This window comes from Penicillium daleae, assembly GCF_028827525.1.
Source record: "Penicillium daleae strain IBT 16125 chromosome Unknown utg000008l_segment0_segment0, whole genome shotgun sequence".
NCBI classification, from domain to species: domain Eukaryota; kingdom Fungi; phylum Ascomycota; class Eurotiomycetes; order Eurotiales; family Aspergillaceae; genus Penicillium; species Penicillium daleae.
This window is the reverse complement of record NW_026623156.1, coordinates 1933122-1950208: the sequence shown is the minus strand read 5'-3', so window position 1 is coordinate 1950208 and position 17087 is coordinate 1933122. Positions and strand designations below refer to the sequence as shown.

At 50.6% G+C, this 17087-nt stretch overlaps 4 protein-coding genes across 4 annotated transcripts; 2 read left to right on the top strand and 2 right to left on the bottom strand.

Annotated features, from left to right (window-relative positions):
* Window positions 1-126: 126 nt before the first annotated feature.
* Window positions 127-2179, bottom strand: N7458_009308 (uncharacterized protein; the record flags this gene model as incomplete). Its single annotated transcript, XM_056912690.1, has 3 exons — window positions 127-641; window positions 712-1190; window positions 1248-2179. 3 exons carry the CDS (start codon window positions 2177-2179, stop codon window positions 127-129), a joined length of 1926 nt encoding a protein of 641 aa, XP_056761539.1.
* Window positions 2180-7389: 5210 nt separating this feature from the next.
* Window positions 7390-9414, bottom strand: N7458_009307 (uncharacterized protein; the record flags this gene model as incomplete). The annotated part of the gene is made up of 3 exons (XM_056912689.1): window positions 7390-7632; window positions 7693-9212; window positions 9390-9414. 3 exons carry the CDS (start codon window positions 9412-9414, stop codon window positions 7390-7392), a joined length of 1788 nt encoding a protein of 595 aa, XP_056761538.1.
* Window positions 9415-11232: 1818 nt separating this feature from the next.
* Window positions 11233-12705, top strand: N7458_009306 (uncharacterized protein; the record flags this gene model as incomplete). The annotated part of the gene is made up of 1 exon (XM_056912688.1): window positions 11233-12705. The coding sequence occupies one exon, from the start codon at window positions 11233-11235 to the stop codon at window positions 12703-12705; it is 1473 nt and encodes a 490-aa protein (XP_056761537.1).
* Window positions 12706-13769: 1064 nt separating this feature from the next.
* On the top strand, window positions 13770-14880 carry N7458_009305 (short chain dehydrogenase/reductase family protein; the record flags this gene model as incomplete). Its single annotated transcript, XM_056912687.1, has 2 exons — window positions 13770-13806; window positions 13877-14880. 2 exons carry the CDS (start codon window positions 13770-13772, stop codon window positions 14878-14880), a joined length of 1041 nt encoding a protein of 346 aa, XP_056761536.1.
* Between the last annotated feature and the right edge of the window lie 2207 nt (window positions 14881-17087).

The window sequence follows — 17087 nt, the reverse complement described above, 5'->3', positions numbered from 1 at the left end:
TTAAGCTTTCTGCTCACCAAACTTCCAAGTTCAAAGTCGTTAATACAAGGGAAAGCGAGTGAAGAGCGACCGAATTGTCGAAGCTATTATTCATCAAAGGAAGCAGTCCTAGTCTATACCATTGCTTCAATCTTCTCCAGTCTCTCCAGCTCGGAGCGGAATGGCCAGAGGGGAGGCGTTCAAAAGGACGGAACTTGGTGGCATACCTTCGTCACCGTCCCGCCAAAGGTCCAGGCTCACGTATGCCGCCTTATGGAGGGCTAAAGTTTCTTCCACCTCCCACTGGTCCCGCATGTATCTCGACTTCCCTCGGCGCAGCCAGCCGACTACCGTATCGATTGTCAGTCCAATGATCACAATGATGCCACAGAGTACGAGAGTGATAACGAGACCAAGAATCGAGAAATTTTCGTATCCCGAGGCTCTAGGCACGAGTTGATTATAGCATTGGGAACGCAGGAAGGTATTATTGGGCTTCGTGATGTGCCACCCCTCAGAGGGGAGGTTTTTCGGTCCGGCGGCCCACTCAAGGACCTGGGACTGGTCTTTGGCGAGAGACGTTGCAAACCAGGTTGATACTTCAATTTGCCATTGATTCGGAGGAATATACGTTTGAATATTTTGGTAGGCCATCATCGAAGCTAGAATGAAAAAATTGTACCGTTAGCTTGAAAAAAGGTCTTTTGATGAACGAGAGCTCTCTGAACTTACCGTTGAGAGCAGCGCCTCCTCGTCCATACACATTGGAATACATGCTCTTGTCGGTTGCTGAAGTAAGAAATCGTGAAACAGTCATAATTTGAGGGTCATTGAGATCCAGAGTTCTGATTTTGGTAGTCCAGGCCTGATTGACTGCACTCATGATACCACCCAGCGTTGTACAGGCAGAGTTCCCAGGTTTATTCGGGTTGCACACCTGATACTGGTCCACGCACCCCAAGAGATTTATCTCATAACTCTTAGACCACATAATAAGCGTAGTGTTCGTCCCTGGAATTGTTTGATTGGTATCTGTCTCTAGCTGTGCTGTCATCCACGGGTCGTCGCTGCGTTCAAGATATGCGATATCGTTCTGATTCAACATCATCAGGGTTATATCGGCATCGGTTTGATTAATATTTGAATCTGGCTCCCAGGCGCGAAAGGTGGTGTGTAGAATGCCGGTAGGATCGGCCTCGGCTTGCAAGGCGCTGGGATTCCAAGTCAGTTCAAATTTCTTCCCCAGTTTGGAAGGTTATTTTACTCACTTCAACGTATATCCCACACCGTCCAAGTTTGGGACTGAGGTGTAGATAAACGTATAATTAACCCCTAATACGGGCTGTGGCCCAGGATTGATATAGATTACTTCTCCGAGCGTTGAGTCGTTCGAAACTGTGGCCAGACCGGACCCATGGCGGATTGGCGCGCAGGTGCAAACTCGTCTGAACTTTATTCTTTCTTCGGGTGGCGCATTGATACCAAAGTCCATATGTGAATCCAATTGACCAGTATCCATCTGAAATGCGGATTGATTGTTGTAGGCGCACAGATTGTCTCCAAAGGGACAGGACGCATTCGAATTGGTGGTAAATGGTATGTATGGACGGACAAATGTCCCACAAGTTGGCCCATTTGGGTCCCCTTGATAGCATTGACGGACGTACGTCGCCGCGTCATAAGTATCCAAAAGGGACTTCGAATTTAGAGGACTTGACACTCCCGAGATGAGGTCGACTTCGAACCCTCCACAATTTGGACTGACAATGAGGGTGGAGGTACTTGCAAGCTTGGAGATGTAACTTGTAAAGAGACCAGAGACACTGAAAAAGAGGAGAGTGAGGATCACAAATGTTGCAAAAGGTAGGGACCGCAAGAAGCGCTTCGACACCATGCGCTGGTGTGCAAATGGAAGCGCCAGCAACGCCCAAGCCGCAGCCATCGTGCCCTTATTGCGGAGAATGACTTGGCGTTGGTGATGCAAAGCATCTCGCTTTTTCCAAACTTTTGTGGTATATGCCTGGTGAATTGCAAAGGCGATGATGTTCCAGAACAAACTTCCAGCGGAAGAAACGAGAACGGCCAAGAAAGCAGTCAGGATCCCAGCCCATTTTTGGGACAGAGTCAATGTCGCTCCCCGGGTACCCCCCTGAGACCAGTCTATCCAGGCACCAGTATAAGTATGGGTGCTATTAGACATCCTGATTGACGTTCAATCTCGGCTGCCTTTGGAAGAGCCTTTGGAGGGAAAGTTTCTTGTCATGACAAAGAATTCTCAGGCTATCGACCAAACTTAAATGTGTCATACTCGTTCGTGAATAGGCAACGACGCCCAAGCTAGATAATTGAAGGCAATTACATTATTGGCTAATTATAATTAGTTGGTGGTGCTAAGCGTTCCCAGGATCTCAGCCTCACAAGTTCGGGGTCCTTGAGCTCGAACTGGAGGATTCGGCACCGTATAATGAGACAGTGGCGCCTCAGAGCGTACCCAAGAAAGGCTTAGCCTTCTTTTGAAGTTGGGCACCATCTTCGAATCAAAATGCTGCGTACAGCGCATTTTAAAGTCGGCACCTAACCCTGCATTATGCCAGTTCTAGCTTTGAAGTACCGCATTGAATGGCACTGTCTTACCTACTACCCCCTACCATTATCAATAAACGTGGCCGTGGGGGTGGCTGTGTCGCCGCTTGTTTATAGTATGCTATAGTACTAGACTGCAAGTGGTGGAAAAGTTGGTAGGTGCACAGTGCTGGATCTCGGTTAACTTTACCGTACTCGCAGCCAGCGGCGCCATGCAGTCAGCCTCGAGTGTCCAGGAACGCACCATCGCCTAAAATATGCAAATTCGGGTTAGACTCATAACAGACCCTAAACCCGGGTTTAGTGACGACAAAACATATGCCGGAGTATACGCCAATATGGACGAGATCTCAAAAAAAAAAAAAAACAGACTTGGAGGCAAGGGGAGACTTTCTTCATAACGCTTGTCATTTTTGATGCAAATATTGTTGAACTCCGACTTCGGTGTATAGTCGAGCCGTTCATGGCAGTGGTATTGCTCGCTTAATGCTATATATGCTTTATTAGTATCATAGTTTTACGCGCCCGCTTATATACAGACATACAGTGACAAGTGACGTTCCATGAGTTTTTGACATTCCCTAGATCCACCTATCTTACCACTTTCGCCACCTACAATAGCGAGTAGTAGAGAAATTACCTCGTGTCGCATTACTCCTGTCCCTTATTAGGAGTTTTGCTCTAGGTAATTAGAAGGATAATGAAATCCACTGGTGGTAGTAGATAAGTCGATCTGCTAATAAGAATTTATTCTCGGGTTAGACTGATTGTAGATATTACTGTGATATCCTGTTTTGGTTCTTATTTGAAGGTCGGATGAATCGACTCACTCCCTGTGTCTTCCCACGCATAGCTAATACACGACAACTCCTCTATTACCTCTGATTGAGGGGTTGTATAGAAAAGAAGATACATGGATGCATTCAGTTCACACTCCAGAAAGAGTTATGGTTTAAAGACAACGAGAAGCCGCCCTATAGAGATTAGAGGTGAGCGCTGGGCGGTTCACCTAATTACAGAAATATTGTCCCGTTCCTTTGTGAATCCGAGTAGAGCAGGTGGGAGTCAGTGAGGGCGGGACCGCGCGTGATTGATGGGTAGATTTTTCACTACTAGATCTAGAGATAGCATTTTTGTATCGCATCATAGCAGGCGTAGTCACTTCGGACTCTCCCGTTAAAGGAGTCATAGCATGACACAACATGAACAACCTATTCCCAAGACTTGGCTAAATCAGGAAGGAAGAATAGATGCGACAATTTGGTTCCCGGTGCGGCCCGCACCTTTTTCTTTGCTCGGGTCAAGGGACTGGCTCTATACCGACAAGCAGCTCCTGACCGAAGTGGACTACGTAACAAAACTCAAAACGTACCCTCGGATACACTTTGCGCTGCCCCTTGGGAGAACCTGCGTCACTGCGGATAGTTTGCATATATGAAGTAACCGATTTTTGATCAACAGGTCTTTCATGCAGGAGAGGGCGCTGTAGACAATCCTAGTCAACATCCTCAGCGATCCTGCGTGCGGCCATTTTGGGAAGGTTGCGGAGCGGGAACTATTCCTTCTCCTTTGTCTACTTAGCACAACCGGTGAACCGATTGGTTAAAGAGGGGATCTTCTCCGCATATACATTTTCATTTGCACCTTTTCAAGCCTGTAACTTACACCTCCCCAATTTCCCACCGAAGTTCTGAAAATTTGGGGATGGCTATGGAGAATCGCGGAAGGTGGATATACGATCCACAAAACAAAAGTACGAACTATTCCTACTTCGACGGCTTAGTCCCCGAGGTCCCCGGCCACAAAGATCAGAGTAAGCTTAGAGGGTGTAAGCAAATATCACGGTATAATCTTCCGCCCGTGTACGTACAGAATATAGAGCCCTATGGCGGGCCCGTTATCCTGACGAAGTGAATCGTGTATCTACAGCGGCCCGGTGTTGCAAATGCACGTAAAATAAGAACGTACTATGGTAAAGTGTGAAGCAACAGATTCACGATCGTTCTAACATTGCAATACACGCCGGATCCCTATAACCCCAATTGCCATAGTCAAACGTCAGTCAGATTCCAACTCGGTTATCAGCTTCTTGGCAGTCAATATTGATCTATTAAGTCCCGATTTTAAGGGTGTTTGCTACGGCCTTGGTCATTGAGACGGAGAGAGCCTTAGCTTGCCCGAACGCTTCAGGTGTGATGTGATAGCCACGCACAGCGCCCGGGTATCAGCAGCGTTGTGATATTGCTAAGGCCCGGTTGATTGCTGTTGAAGAGGGCGAGTAGCAAACATTTGGCTATTCTTGGGTGGGAAAAACGAATGTTATATGATATTCGAAATCGGGTCTCTATGGAGTATGTCTGTATGCGTAGTATATTTCAAGACCTGCAGTTTGGTTCCGTTTGATATGCGAACTATAGCGAACAGTCGTTGCCTTTCCACGGGTGTAGGTATACCATAGTGGTAATAATTATTGGACGAGAATGGAGTAACAGACACTATCCCCACTGGTTCGCATGAATGTGTGGGATTCCCGTTGATGAAATAGATAGATTTCAAATATCCGACCCGCTATACAAGGAATTTCAAGTCTTTCTAAGCTCATACGCTGATTCTCCGGTGATACCTCGTTTGAGCGGTATAGTTATTTTGCCCTATGGTCTTTTACAGTGCGGAAAGCAGCGACTTCCATCACCGAAGGGCTTTTCATACCTGTCAATAGCAGTACTACGAGTGAAGATCACAAGCCAGTCCGAAAGCTTACCTGCACTTATATGAACGGTCACTCTAGTTTAGAAAAGACCGGGAGATCCCTTCTTTCTCAAGTCTCTAGTGTGTACATGTCCACCTCATCGCAGCCAGACCGACTCTCTCCAAATCCAATTTTTAGTCTTGTCGTAGATTTCCATGGTTTGGTTACACAGAACGGTCCACCCAGCATAACGCTACGTAAACCTATTCTGGAAAATCCTCGCTAAACCAAATAGGATGATGTAGTATTTCATACTCGATACAACTTCCCAACCCAGACCGCCGGTCTCGATAAGCGAACCCTGTATACTGGAAAGTTACGGGGGGAGAAGTCGGATCTGTCCCAGCAGGATAATAACTGGCTCCACATGGCGGGCAGCACGGAGCTTTGGCTTGACTTTGACTTTGGGCTGACGAGCCAGTGCGCTGGCAATTCGTTAAGTACTGTATATTATTCAGCCAACAACAGTACGTACCTACACGACTTCTCTCCCTAAAACTCGAGTGTAGGCTTGATAAAAGAATATCCAGTATTCCTAGTTAGTAGATAGCGAATCTTAAAAGACCATTTCAATACTCTACCCACGATCACAGGCCACGAGCCTCAGATAATAACCTGTCACAAGCGGCCTCAGCGCCATCTAGCAGGCCCCACACCCCCGCCTCACGAGCTCGCGATTCGCTGCTCGGTTCTTTGCTAACTCTATGGAGTCCTTTCGAGCATTTCTACTTTTCTAGTTCACTCCTCCATAGGGAAAATCTTCCACGCGAGGACGATGCATCACATTCTGGCCTTAGAACAAGTTCCAGTCCAGCCTAGTCAACTCCTAACCACGGGCGTAAGCTGCTCCTAACCACGGGCGTAAGCGGCGTGCGATCATCCGCGACAATCGCCGTGGACCGAGGATCTCCGGAACATTTACTCAACAGCAAGACATTAAGTTCTGAAATCATGTGTAGGTTTTGAGGGTAATGTGTGGATGTAAATTGTGGTTGGTTGGTGGGTAGGCGAGATACTTTGTTAGTAGAGGCCACATTTAGATTGATCGAAGGTGGGGGTGTGGGACTGACGATGGCAGGACTACTAACCAGATTAACAACGCTGTTATTGGGAGATCGGGGATATTGGGCTTGGTGATGATGTGCTGCATATCCGCATTTTGGAACGTGTCGTGAGCAGGTCAGGAAAGTAGTGTACTTGGTGCTTTGTACTTTCGCGGGGAGATTGGTGGGTTCTGGACTGGTTATTTCGTGTTTTACTGTAATGGCTAGGAAGGAGGCGTGTTTTGTTAATACGGGGCTTTGTTTTGGGAGGTATGGAAATACTGGGTACGTGTTATGTCAATGTATAGATGGATTGAGGATGTATAGGAAGTATTGCGGTATGTGCAGTTAGACTGGATTAACAAGACGAGCCAGAAAGTGTCGAATATCAGTTGTCGTACGCTTTGCCTGTGGTTCCTTGCTCATATCCAGAGCTTGGTTCCCATAGACACGTCTTGAGGATAGATAGAGTGGTGCATAATCCTACGTAGACAACGGCTGGTCCAGATTGAAGAAGATGTCAAGCGATGTCGGAAATTGAGGACCTCGCAATTACTAACCTCCGTGTGCTTAACCATGTGCTCTAAACTCGAATTTAAAGCAAAGCTTATCCTCAAAACCACCTGCATTGTGCTCAATAGGCCGACGTTCTATATACAACCGGCAAAACTGCAGACCCGTACCAATACAGCGAAGCCAAGCCTAGAACTTCGGAGAGCAAGACGAGCCATAGCACCTTCAACCCAAGTGCATTCACGCAGGCATAGAGAGATCATCTACAAATGTCACTCCACCCACATTGCCACACTCGAATTCAAAAAGTGCAGGTCTGGGTCCACTTTGTACAGAGGCTCAACCGTATCCCTAACAAAATCCACGCTCACACGAACATGTCTATTCGAAAGCCGTAGCATTCAACATCAATGCGCAGCTTCATCGCTCAAATGGTAAGTAAAAAGGAAAGCTAAAAGGAAAATAAGAATGAAATGCCGGATTCATATGATTCGCTTCGTATCGTTATTGCATTGCTGCTGCTTAGGTCGGCCGCACCTGGTAATGGAATAGTGCCCACACGGCTTTTAGCGCTTCTAAACGGTCTGACCCGTCGAGCAGATCATACCACCTGGTGCGCTGTAGCTTGAGGACGTGCCAGGGTTGGTCAGTGTTGGAGTCGGGGATGATGGCGCTGGAGCCGTTGGTGAGGACGTCGAGGTAGCGTTTGTGGATGCGGAGGTGCAGGATGGAGATGTGATGGTTGATGGAGGAGACCATGTAAATCTGGCCACAAGATCAGTCAGTTGCTAATCCGATGGTTCTCATGGTTAGGGATAGCCTCACATCATCAAATGGACTCTCCTTCGCTTTGCCAATCTGCATATACCGCATTCGTTTATCCCACAAACTGGGACCAGGTTGCAAAATCTTCCATTTCTCACTGCTAGACAACTTCCGCATCGCACTTGGTCGGCGTGCCAGCGATGTAACGAATGGATGCTCATACTTGTGCCGCTTGCGCGAGCCCTCTAGCTCCTCTGCTGGCGAGGACGGCTTCACACCCCCTTCTTCGAGCATCGAGTCTGGTAATGGCATCCCGTGCATCCCGTGCGCGCCCTTGACTAGATCATCCAGGATCCCATCGTTCGGCGCTCCGCCGAACCGTGGCGCCGTCGTCCACCACTTGCCCTCACCGGATCGCAACTCGATGGCCCCCTCACGTGCCCGCTCCTGCGCTGCCAGCAGCATTCCGCCCACTTCGCGGAACAGGTCGCATATCTCACCAAAGCCAGCGCCCGGTGCGTCACTCGCCGCACGGAACCCAGTTTCCGGCCTACATTGTGCGATGAGAACCGGTCCTTCGAGGATACCGCTGCGGGCGACGGTGCGATCTCGAGGGGAGCGGGCAGCGTGGAAGGATTGACGGACGGGGAAGAGGAGGCTTTGGACGGTGAGACGCGGTGGGAGGGTGGGAATGGTGACCTGACAGCCGAAGGGCCAGGCAATCATCTCCACGAACGCGCGGATGGTCTCGTCGCGCATGTCGTCGGGCATTTCGCTGCCTGCCCCGACACGCCGGCCTGTGTACTTTTTCACCGTTGGCGGGGAGGCCTGCTCGCTGCCTTCGTTGGCCGTGCCATTGGACAGAGCCGGAGTATTGACCACGGACTCCTCCTGGTCCACGTCCATTGTGGGCTCTGCTGGACCCGGCTCGCCGAGATCATCGGATGCGTCGTCCGTGTCCATCTTGTCATCACCATCTCCTTCCACCGAGGCTGCAGGCGTTGGTGACGCCGGCCGCTCGAAATAGTTGTCCAGACTTGTATCCCAATACTGCGACATGTGCTCCAGACCTGTCCAGAACTTCCTGGTCTGGGTCACTCGCACACGAGTGCGACCCTCACGAGGTGGCAACCGGGCCATCTCGCGGAAGGTATCCTCGTTATCCAGCGACAATTCATTCTTTAGGGTCTCGAAGCGGTCTTTGGCCGGATAGGGGAGACCATTGCTCATCAGCGGGCGCGCTTGATCGTTATCCTGGCTTTGGGTCTTGTTGGCGGCGGCGGGTTGAGTTTCCGACTCGTCTTCCCAGGGCAGTGGGGGTAGCGACTGGGCCTGTTCGGCCGGGAACATGTGGCGGACATCGACATCGGAGTCGACCTGGACATTCAACGGCTTGAATCGATCTATGGTGATATCCTGTGGGCGCTTGATCTCCGCCAGCAGGCCGAAGAGGTCGGGAAGCGTTGAGTCGGCATCGTGCGGGACAACGTTGGGGAGGTTGTAGACGGGGAAATCTAGCGGGGTTGGAATGGAGGGTGGATTGCGTTCCTTCTCAGGCTCTGAACTCGCCGAGGGTAAGGCTGTGGGGTGGATAAAAACGAGAGTCAGTATGGCGAGTCAATGGAAGGTTGAAGTAGTCCAAGGGGGAGGGAGGAAGAATCTAGGGCGTCCCCATCCCCAGAGCGCATTCCGGGCGCCACTGACGGGGGACGCTTTTTCACCGCGGGGGGATCGGAGGCGGACGAGAAGGAGCTTACCCAGCCCAGGACCCCAGCCGAACATGATATTCTTCCTTAGAAAAAGAGGTGGAGAATTGAATGTATCACATGCTCTGGGGGGGTTGGCCAGAGGAAGGGATTTGCTGAATGCCTGCTAAGTGGAAGATGGAAGTGGAAGGATGTTTAGATTGGGAGGGGGGAAGGTGGCAGTTGACGTTGTGGACGGAGTACTTTTGGGCCAAAGTGGAGTCAGAATGGGTTCATCCGTTTCGGATCGTAGGCATTGGATCCGAGAGTGAAGAAAAAGACGGAAATGAAGAATATGGGTTTAGCTAGCCAGGGGCTGCTTTGTATTGCATCACTCGCAGACAATATACTTTAAGCCGAACAATGAATTGACTAGTTCTGTAGACTTTGGTACCTGGCCCGCCCGTACCTGAGCCCCAGCCCGACCAGCACAAGAAAACCTTGTGAACAAGTACTCGGAGGGAACAACCATTCGCCTATTTATTATTGCCTTGTTGGGTCTTGTTCTAAATCATTGACTGGTGGTCGTAAGCACATTGTTAGTGTGGCCATGAGTACCCCGTATTCCACATCCAGACTCCCTCGATGCTCGAAAAAGTTAGACGTTGCGCTGGTGAAACGGCGCGTGGTTGGACCAGTCCAATTCGCAACCTCGAGGGGTCTCGCACCGCCAGCCTTCAAACCGCCCACTTGTTTCGAGGGACCCAGCGGGGAGCATAGCTCGATAGAGAAGATGGACAGGGCCAAGACGCTGTAATAACGTCCTCGATCGCCAATTATCGGTCTACCCTCGCTTGGTGGATATAGATCGGGTATCTAGAGCAGCTAGGGGGCTCATGTCTCGCTGCTTCATGCACCGGCCTCCCCAAATCAGAGCTGTCCCATGTGGAATAGGTTTGGGACCTCTGAAGGCGTATCAGAGAAAGTGTAATCATGCTCGACAGGTAGAGTGGTAGAACGGCGGTTGATTCAGCATGTACATATTCATCGGTGATGTAGAAAGTTGGCGTGTCAACAGTCCTCCGCAGATCGTGTTGTACCGAGTATCGACCATGAATGAATACACCTAAACTATTGTAAAGGTAATCCATCCAACCAATGTCAGCATGCTTTATCATCAAAGACTCAAGAATCAAGCATTGCAGACTGCCACAATCCCGTGACGGAGTGGTTTCTGCAGACTCTCCCAGCCATCACAATGATCGGCCGTGAAGGACGAGACTGATTGGCTTGCAAGGGGGGTCTCCGGGGAGAGCCATTCCGGCTCTCCAACCCAAACCTAAACCAATTCGCTGCGCTAAGCGCTGGGGGTCCCCCAACTCCTTCTCTCACGGTGGGAAGCGCCAGCGTCGAATCGTGAAACAATGGCCCCCTGGAACACCCCTCAAAATATGGCCGAAAGGTGGAGGGGTATAAAGTAGACTGGGGCCGGGATCTGACATGCTACGCTGCTGCTATTTTTTGCTCTTCGGCCCCCGATGCTACCAATGCAACCTGCATCTCGACCACGGGAAACTGGTGAGTGTCCCGTGAATAAGAGTCTGGCTTCACGATTTCCATTTTCTGGCAAATCGAGTCTCGTCGAGTAGATCACGTGCTGGGTCGCCGGACAACAAAGGTCGAGATGAGAGCTTCGCTTTGTTGACACTTCTTTCCCTCCTCGTCTTTCTAAGAGTGTCTCATCTCGTGCCATACTTGTCCCCCGTTAACCATCACTCTTTCATTTTGCTTTGTCTTGTCATCGTCGACCAACTCAATACGACAAAGACAAGATCTCGCTGATTCCCCTTCCTCGGCCCAGCCTGCGGGCTAGGACGAGATGTTCAAGGCCTTGTCGAGAGAGTCGGGTTTCGCCATGTCTGGTGTGCCCTCTCATGCAGACATAGGGTCACTGCCGCTCTCCTCGACCAAAGTGGTGGCGTTCACATCGGTTGTGACTGAGACGATCCATCCGACACTGATCATCACTGAGGTGACCACGGTGGGGAGTTGGCAGCCGGAGACGTCCCTGTCCGCGGGGCAACAGCAGAGCGAGCAGAGCTCTGGTCAAACGGTGCAGAAAGGTACCGTCCAGACAAACGCGAGTCAAACGAGTCAAACGCAGACGGTCCAGCTGGCCATGTCAACAGCCTCTCAGCTCACCGATCTGCCACCAGAGACTACGCAGTGGGCCGCTGCATCTCTCACGGCTACTGTGATGACCACGCCAACATGGTCAACGGATGACTCGGCGTCCTCTTCCTTGCCTGCTGGGCAACTTTCGGTGTCCCTGCCTCCTGTGGTAGGACATTCCATCGCGGATAGCCTGACAAGTTCTTCGGAGCTGGTTGTGCTATCAACCTCCGCAAGTGCAGCGTCACCCACCACGACATCTGCGCTAACCAGCACTGCGTCCTCTCTAGCCACGGCCAGTTCAGGGCTTGGTGCGACATCCACCACGTCCACCAGCACTCCAACGAGCTTTGGCACGTTGGTCACCTCAAGCCTTGTCGAAACGATTTCCAACTCGGTCTCAAGCCAGTCGTCAACCCTGGCTCTCTCACCTTCGCCTTCGTCGTCATCAATCGAAGGCATCATCTCCGGCTCAGATTCCACCAGCGGCCAGACCAGCCAGAGAAAGTCGGCCTCCCATGTGGGCGCCATAGTAGGTGGTACCATCGGGGGCGCTGTGTTCGCGGTCCTCGCTCTGCTGGTTGGGATTCTGTGCCTCCGCCGCAGACGACGACAGGCCCCCATCAAACCCAGGGGCAGCCCGGGACGAGGCCTGCTACGGAATAGCAGTGACTCACTGACAAGTCTCCGCGGTCCGCATGGCTGGCATGGTCAACATAGCAGGCAGTGTTCTTTCCCCATGGGTCCCATCTTTTCGCCCCGGGGTAACACTATGCCTTCGGCCTCCGCCCCCAACTCATCCGGGGCGGCCTTCAACCAAGGACGGTCCGTCAACACCATGGCTCTGCATGATAATGCCCAGAAAAATCCCTTCTCCGACCCCGAGCACAGCCCAGTCTCCCCGATCATCAATGTGCACCCTCCCTCCCGCACGGCGTCCAATTACTCCCAACCATCAAGCGAGGGCGGCCTCAAGTACCTCGAGAAATACGACCTTCACCCGACCACCCCCAGCTCCCACTACGAGAGCATCTACTATCCCGACGAGGGCGCCTTCACACCATCCCTCCCCGAAGTCGATAAGCTCGCTCCGCGGGTGGACCGGAGGACGCGCCTCAGCACGCGCAGCGACCCCTTTGATCTTGAGGTGCCAGAGAAAACCCTGCAAGAATGGCCCCTACCACCCCATCCAACGCCGTGGGGTGATAAATTCTAGACCGCACGTCCTTTTCATCCGTTTTCAGGCCCTGGAGGTCTTTGCAGCCTTCATGCATCGTTGGAGTTTTTTTTTCACGGGAATACCCACTCGTTTTTTCGGTTCTGCTAGAGTTCGGCGCGCTACATTTCGTTCTTTCTCGTTCAGCGCTGCTTGATTTATCGTTACATATTCCCCCCTCCGAAATGCGGTTCTTATGACCATGACTACATGCTGTATGCTGCGTACAACGTGATTTTCGATGATACATATGGAAATGGCTCGAGGTGTTTCTTGTTTCTTGCTTCTTCGCTCAGGCGTTCAAACAGGGTGGCGCTTTACATGATTTATGGGTATCTCTTTTCCCACACATTTTTATGGTTTTCTGTCTTCCTCCGTGGTAGAGCGTGCATTTTCATCTGATATCTCTAACCCTCCAGTCTTTTTTTTTATCTTCGTTTTTTAGCATGGTGTTTACATGGAAGAGTGAAAATCTTTTTTTTTCTGATTTTCTATATATTCTTAGTCATTTCTTCTGCGACCCTTTTCTAGTAGCTGTTCGTTGTAGATTGGTGGACCGTGTCACTACGTGAAGTATTTAAGCTCGATACTTGCATGATATCCTGTGGAGTATACCCCATACCCACAGGCCCGCAGCGGTTCGTTCCCATGTGGCCAGGGCGATCTCTCCCAGCCTCTCGCCCTACGGTACGGAGTACAGTACATAACCCGATGTACTTTACCTCGTATCAAGGACACTAAAACCCTACCACACGATTGCTGAGAACGGAGGCAGCCCTTTTCTAGATCGAGCCTAGTCGACGCGAGTCAGTTCTACCCATCAGATAGGCTATGGTTCGGTTCCATGGCTCAAGCTGCGATCAAATGCCAAATTCAATGCATGTTCTACGCGCGGACCTCGGCTTCCCCGCATAACGTGGTCCCCGCCCAGCCACGCAGATCTCACGTTCCCACTCTTTGAGCTGCTGCTGACGCTTCCTTTCAACCTTAAGCTCTCCTCGATATCAGTCAACCTGAGCTATATACATCACTAATATTCAGCACACTCGAGAATTCATATCGAAATGGCTTCACCGGCAAAGAAATGGCCCTCGAGAGAAGGTATGCCATATATCACCATCCCCAATAGATCCGAGGTCCCTCCCATGATAATGCTAATCCCTCGACCCAGGATTCACGGCCGATGTCGTATCCCACATACTCCACCACACCCTCCTCAGTCCCTGGAAGATAGTCCCCCTCCTAGCCTTGGCTCAATACACCACCAGAGGTCGTGAACTCCTCGAATCTCGACCCCACCTCCTCAAAGCACTGAAAGCATTCGCCTCGATCGCAGTAATCAGCCGCGTAAGCGCCTGGCTCGACCGCCGCGCAATCAACAACGGCGTCACAGACCACTACGACTGGAACCGCGAAGTCATAGTCCTAACCGGCGGTAGCGGCGGAATCGGCCAACGCATCGCCCAACTCCTCGGCTCCCGAGGCATCAAAGTCGCCATCCTAGACATCACACCGCCAACAAACCCGCTCCCAAATAGCGTCCGCTTCTACGAATGCAACATCAGCTCACCCCCAGCCATCGCTGAAGCAGCGACCAAAATCCGCGCCTCCTTCGGCCGCCCAACAATCCTAATCAACAACGCCGGCATCCTCACCGGCAAAACCATCCTCGCCACAACAGAAGCTACAACCCGTCGCATGTTCGACGTCAACACCCTCTCGCACTACTGGCTCGCCCAGGAGTTCCTCCCTGACATGATATCCTCCAACCACGGGATGATCGTCACCGTCGCCTCGCAGGCCGGATACACAGTCACACCCAATATGGTGGATTACTCCGCGTCCAAGGCGGCGGCGATCGCGTTCCACGAGGGTCTGGCCGCGGAATTGGTGACGAGGTACCAGGCGCCGAGGGTGCGGACTGTCCTTGTGACGCAGGGATTTACGCGGACGGCGCTGATTGCCAATTTGACGCCTGAGGATACTTTTGTTAATCCGTTGTTGTGGCCGGAGACCGTGGCGGAGAGGATTGTGGAGCAGGTTTTGAGTGGGGAGAGTGGGCATGTGCTTATTCCGGGGGCTGCGGGGAGTATTGCGCAAAGGTTGAGGGGGTATCCGCTTTGGTTTCAGCATTCATTGAGATGTCGGTTGGAGAGGTTGATGAGGGCTGAGTAGGGGTGTTGTTGGTGTTGAATGCTAGTATATTAGGAGTATAGTGGGAGACGGTATTGGGACTTGTGTGGTCTCTGTGATGGTTTGTTTTGAGGATGACTGAATTTTATGTTCAATCATCTGTATACTTGGTTTTTTCTAGTCCTATTGGCCGGTTTCGGTTGGAGCCGCAACGTCTCGGCGCTAGCTTTCTAGTGTTTTGCTTATCAGATCGGTTTGGAGAATGTATTTCCTCGCTCTTGTTCGGATACCATCGATTTGGAATTTTCACTTCCTTATTCAAAAATCTCATACTCTCCCTTTGAACCCAATTCCTTACCTGCACACTGGTACTGACTTAAATTTCAGCGGATCACCTTCATCACTCAAGATCTTTCTGGTTGAACTACTTACTCTCATGTAGTTACTTCACGTCTACCCTCAGGATCTTTCATCCCGAGTTCATTCGTGACGACTAGAGCAAGAAAGGGAACCGTCGACAGCGGACTAGACGGGGATTCTGCTCATTCATACCCAAGACGAAGCCGTTCGTCTTATCGGGCGGCTATTTCCCAGGCCATCATTAGAGCTTACCTGGGGCGGAAGGATAGATGTGCCCGTTAATCAGGCCCTTGTTAGATCCCACCTGGATTGATGAATTTGGATTACTAAATACTAAACACTCCATGCTTGACCTGAGATATGATGCTTGGAATCAGTGGTGGAGGAGGAGGAGGAGGAGGAGGAGGAGGAGGAGGAGGAGGAGGAGGAGGAGGAGGAGGAGGAGGAAGGTGCTTTTGCGAGGCGCATTTTCCTTACCCGCCTTGTCTGGTTACCCTTCAGCCTTTTGGTGATTTGAGAGCGCTACGCGCCGCGATGAAAACATCTTGTCAGAGTGTGAAAGTGATTACTTGAGATTTGCTACGGCTTGTTTTGTCTAGCGCCATTGACAATTGTCAACTGGAGCTTGGCCTTTTTGGTGAATAATGGTGGGTTCATGACGAATTCAATCCTCGGACTCTAACATCAAGGAGCCGAGTTTTACTGCTTACGCCCCGAGTACTCTCATTGGAGGATAGCAGAAAGACAGAAAGGGGGAAAGAAACTAAATGGGACTGTGAATACTATACAGAAATATCTATGAGAAGATCAAGCAGCGTCCATAAACCTCGAAATACTTAGCCTAACCAACGAAGCCTTCCATGCAAAGGACGCAATTGAAAAGTCCAGAAATTATTTTCACCAAAGCTGTATTCATTCACAAAGAATCATCGTGTGACTGATGGAAAAGGCTATATTTCATCTTCCTGAGGTTCATAGGCCCGGTAGTGTTCTACTGACTTTGTCGCATCGAGTATCTGCTCATTTGTATTCTGCGAGACTAAAATATGGTCATCATAACCCTACCCGGTTGTTTGTCACGTCTCGAATGCTAAAGAAAACGGACATAGTCGAGATGAATATATTGAATGAAGATTAGGTCAATTAAGAATAATCTCACATGAAATATCGCTTTTTACAGCAGATGATATGGAAGTTGCTGCCGGTATTCCCGGTGCTGCTTCACAGACCTTGGGGCATATATATTCGTACTGAAATCGAGGGACTGCCAGCGGCTAGGTTAGATTTGCGGCTCTTCATAGTTATGACAAGCTCTGAATGGTAAATATCAATAGAAGAATATATTTTCATTTCCAACTACTCATAAACTACGATATTATTTCTTCCAATGACTCCATCCCACACTCATCTTGACCGTTTTGATCTCTTCGAGTGACCAAATCTCCCAACCTCCCCCGGTCCGTCTGGCGGCACGTGCACTTGGCCTCACCGCGCTTTTGATTCGCTCCACTTGGCCGCTGAACAACTGTTCCTCGATGCCCACCAGCAAATTTCTCACTTCTCTTCTGCCCTTTGGCCCTTTTCCATCTGCAGAAAATTCCAGGAGATCGGCTCCTGCATGTTTTGCATCCTGTCACCGAAGCATCGCAGTCTATCCCCGACGTCCACTGAATCACTGACTCCAAACTAACACCAGACAGAACCTCTCCATATTTCCCGGCCGAGGCGGGACTAGTGCGATCGCCTGGGTAGCAACCAGCCCAGCCAGTGTCACCAAGTGGGTTTCTCTCAGTCTAACCAGTCTCCGCTTGGGGGCTTTCCGAGAAGAAGATCCACGGTTCAGCTCCCGTTGTTTACTCCAGGACTGGCCCCCCCAAAACAAACCATAA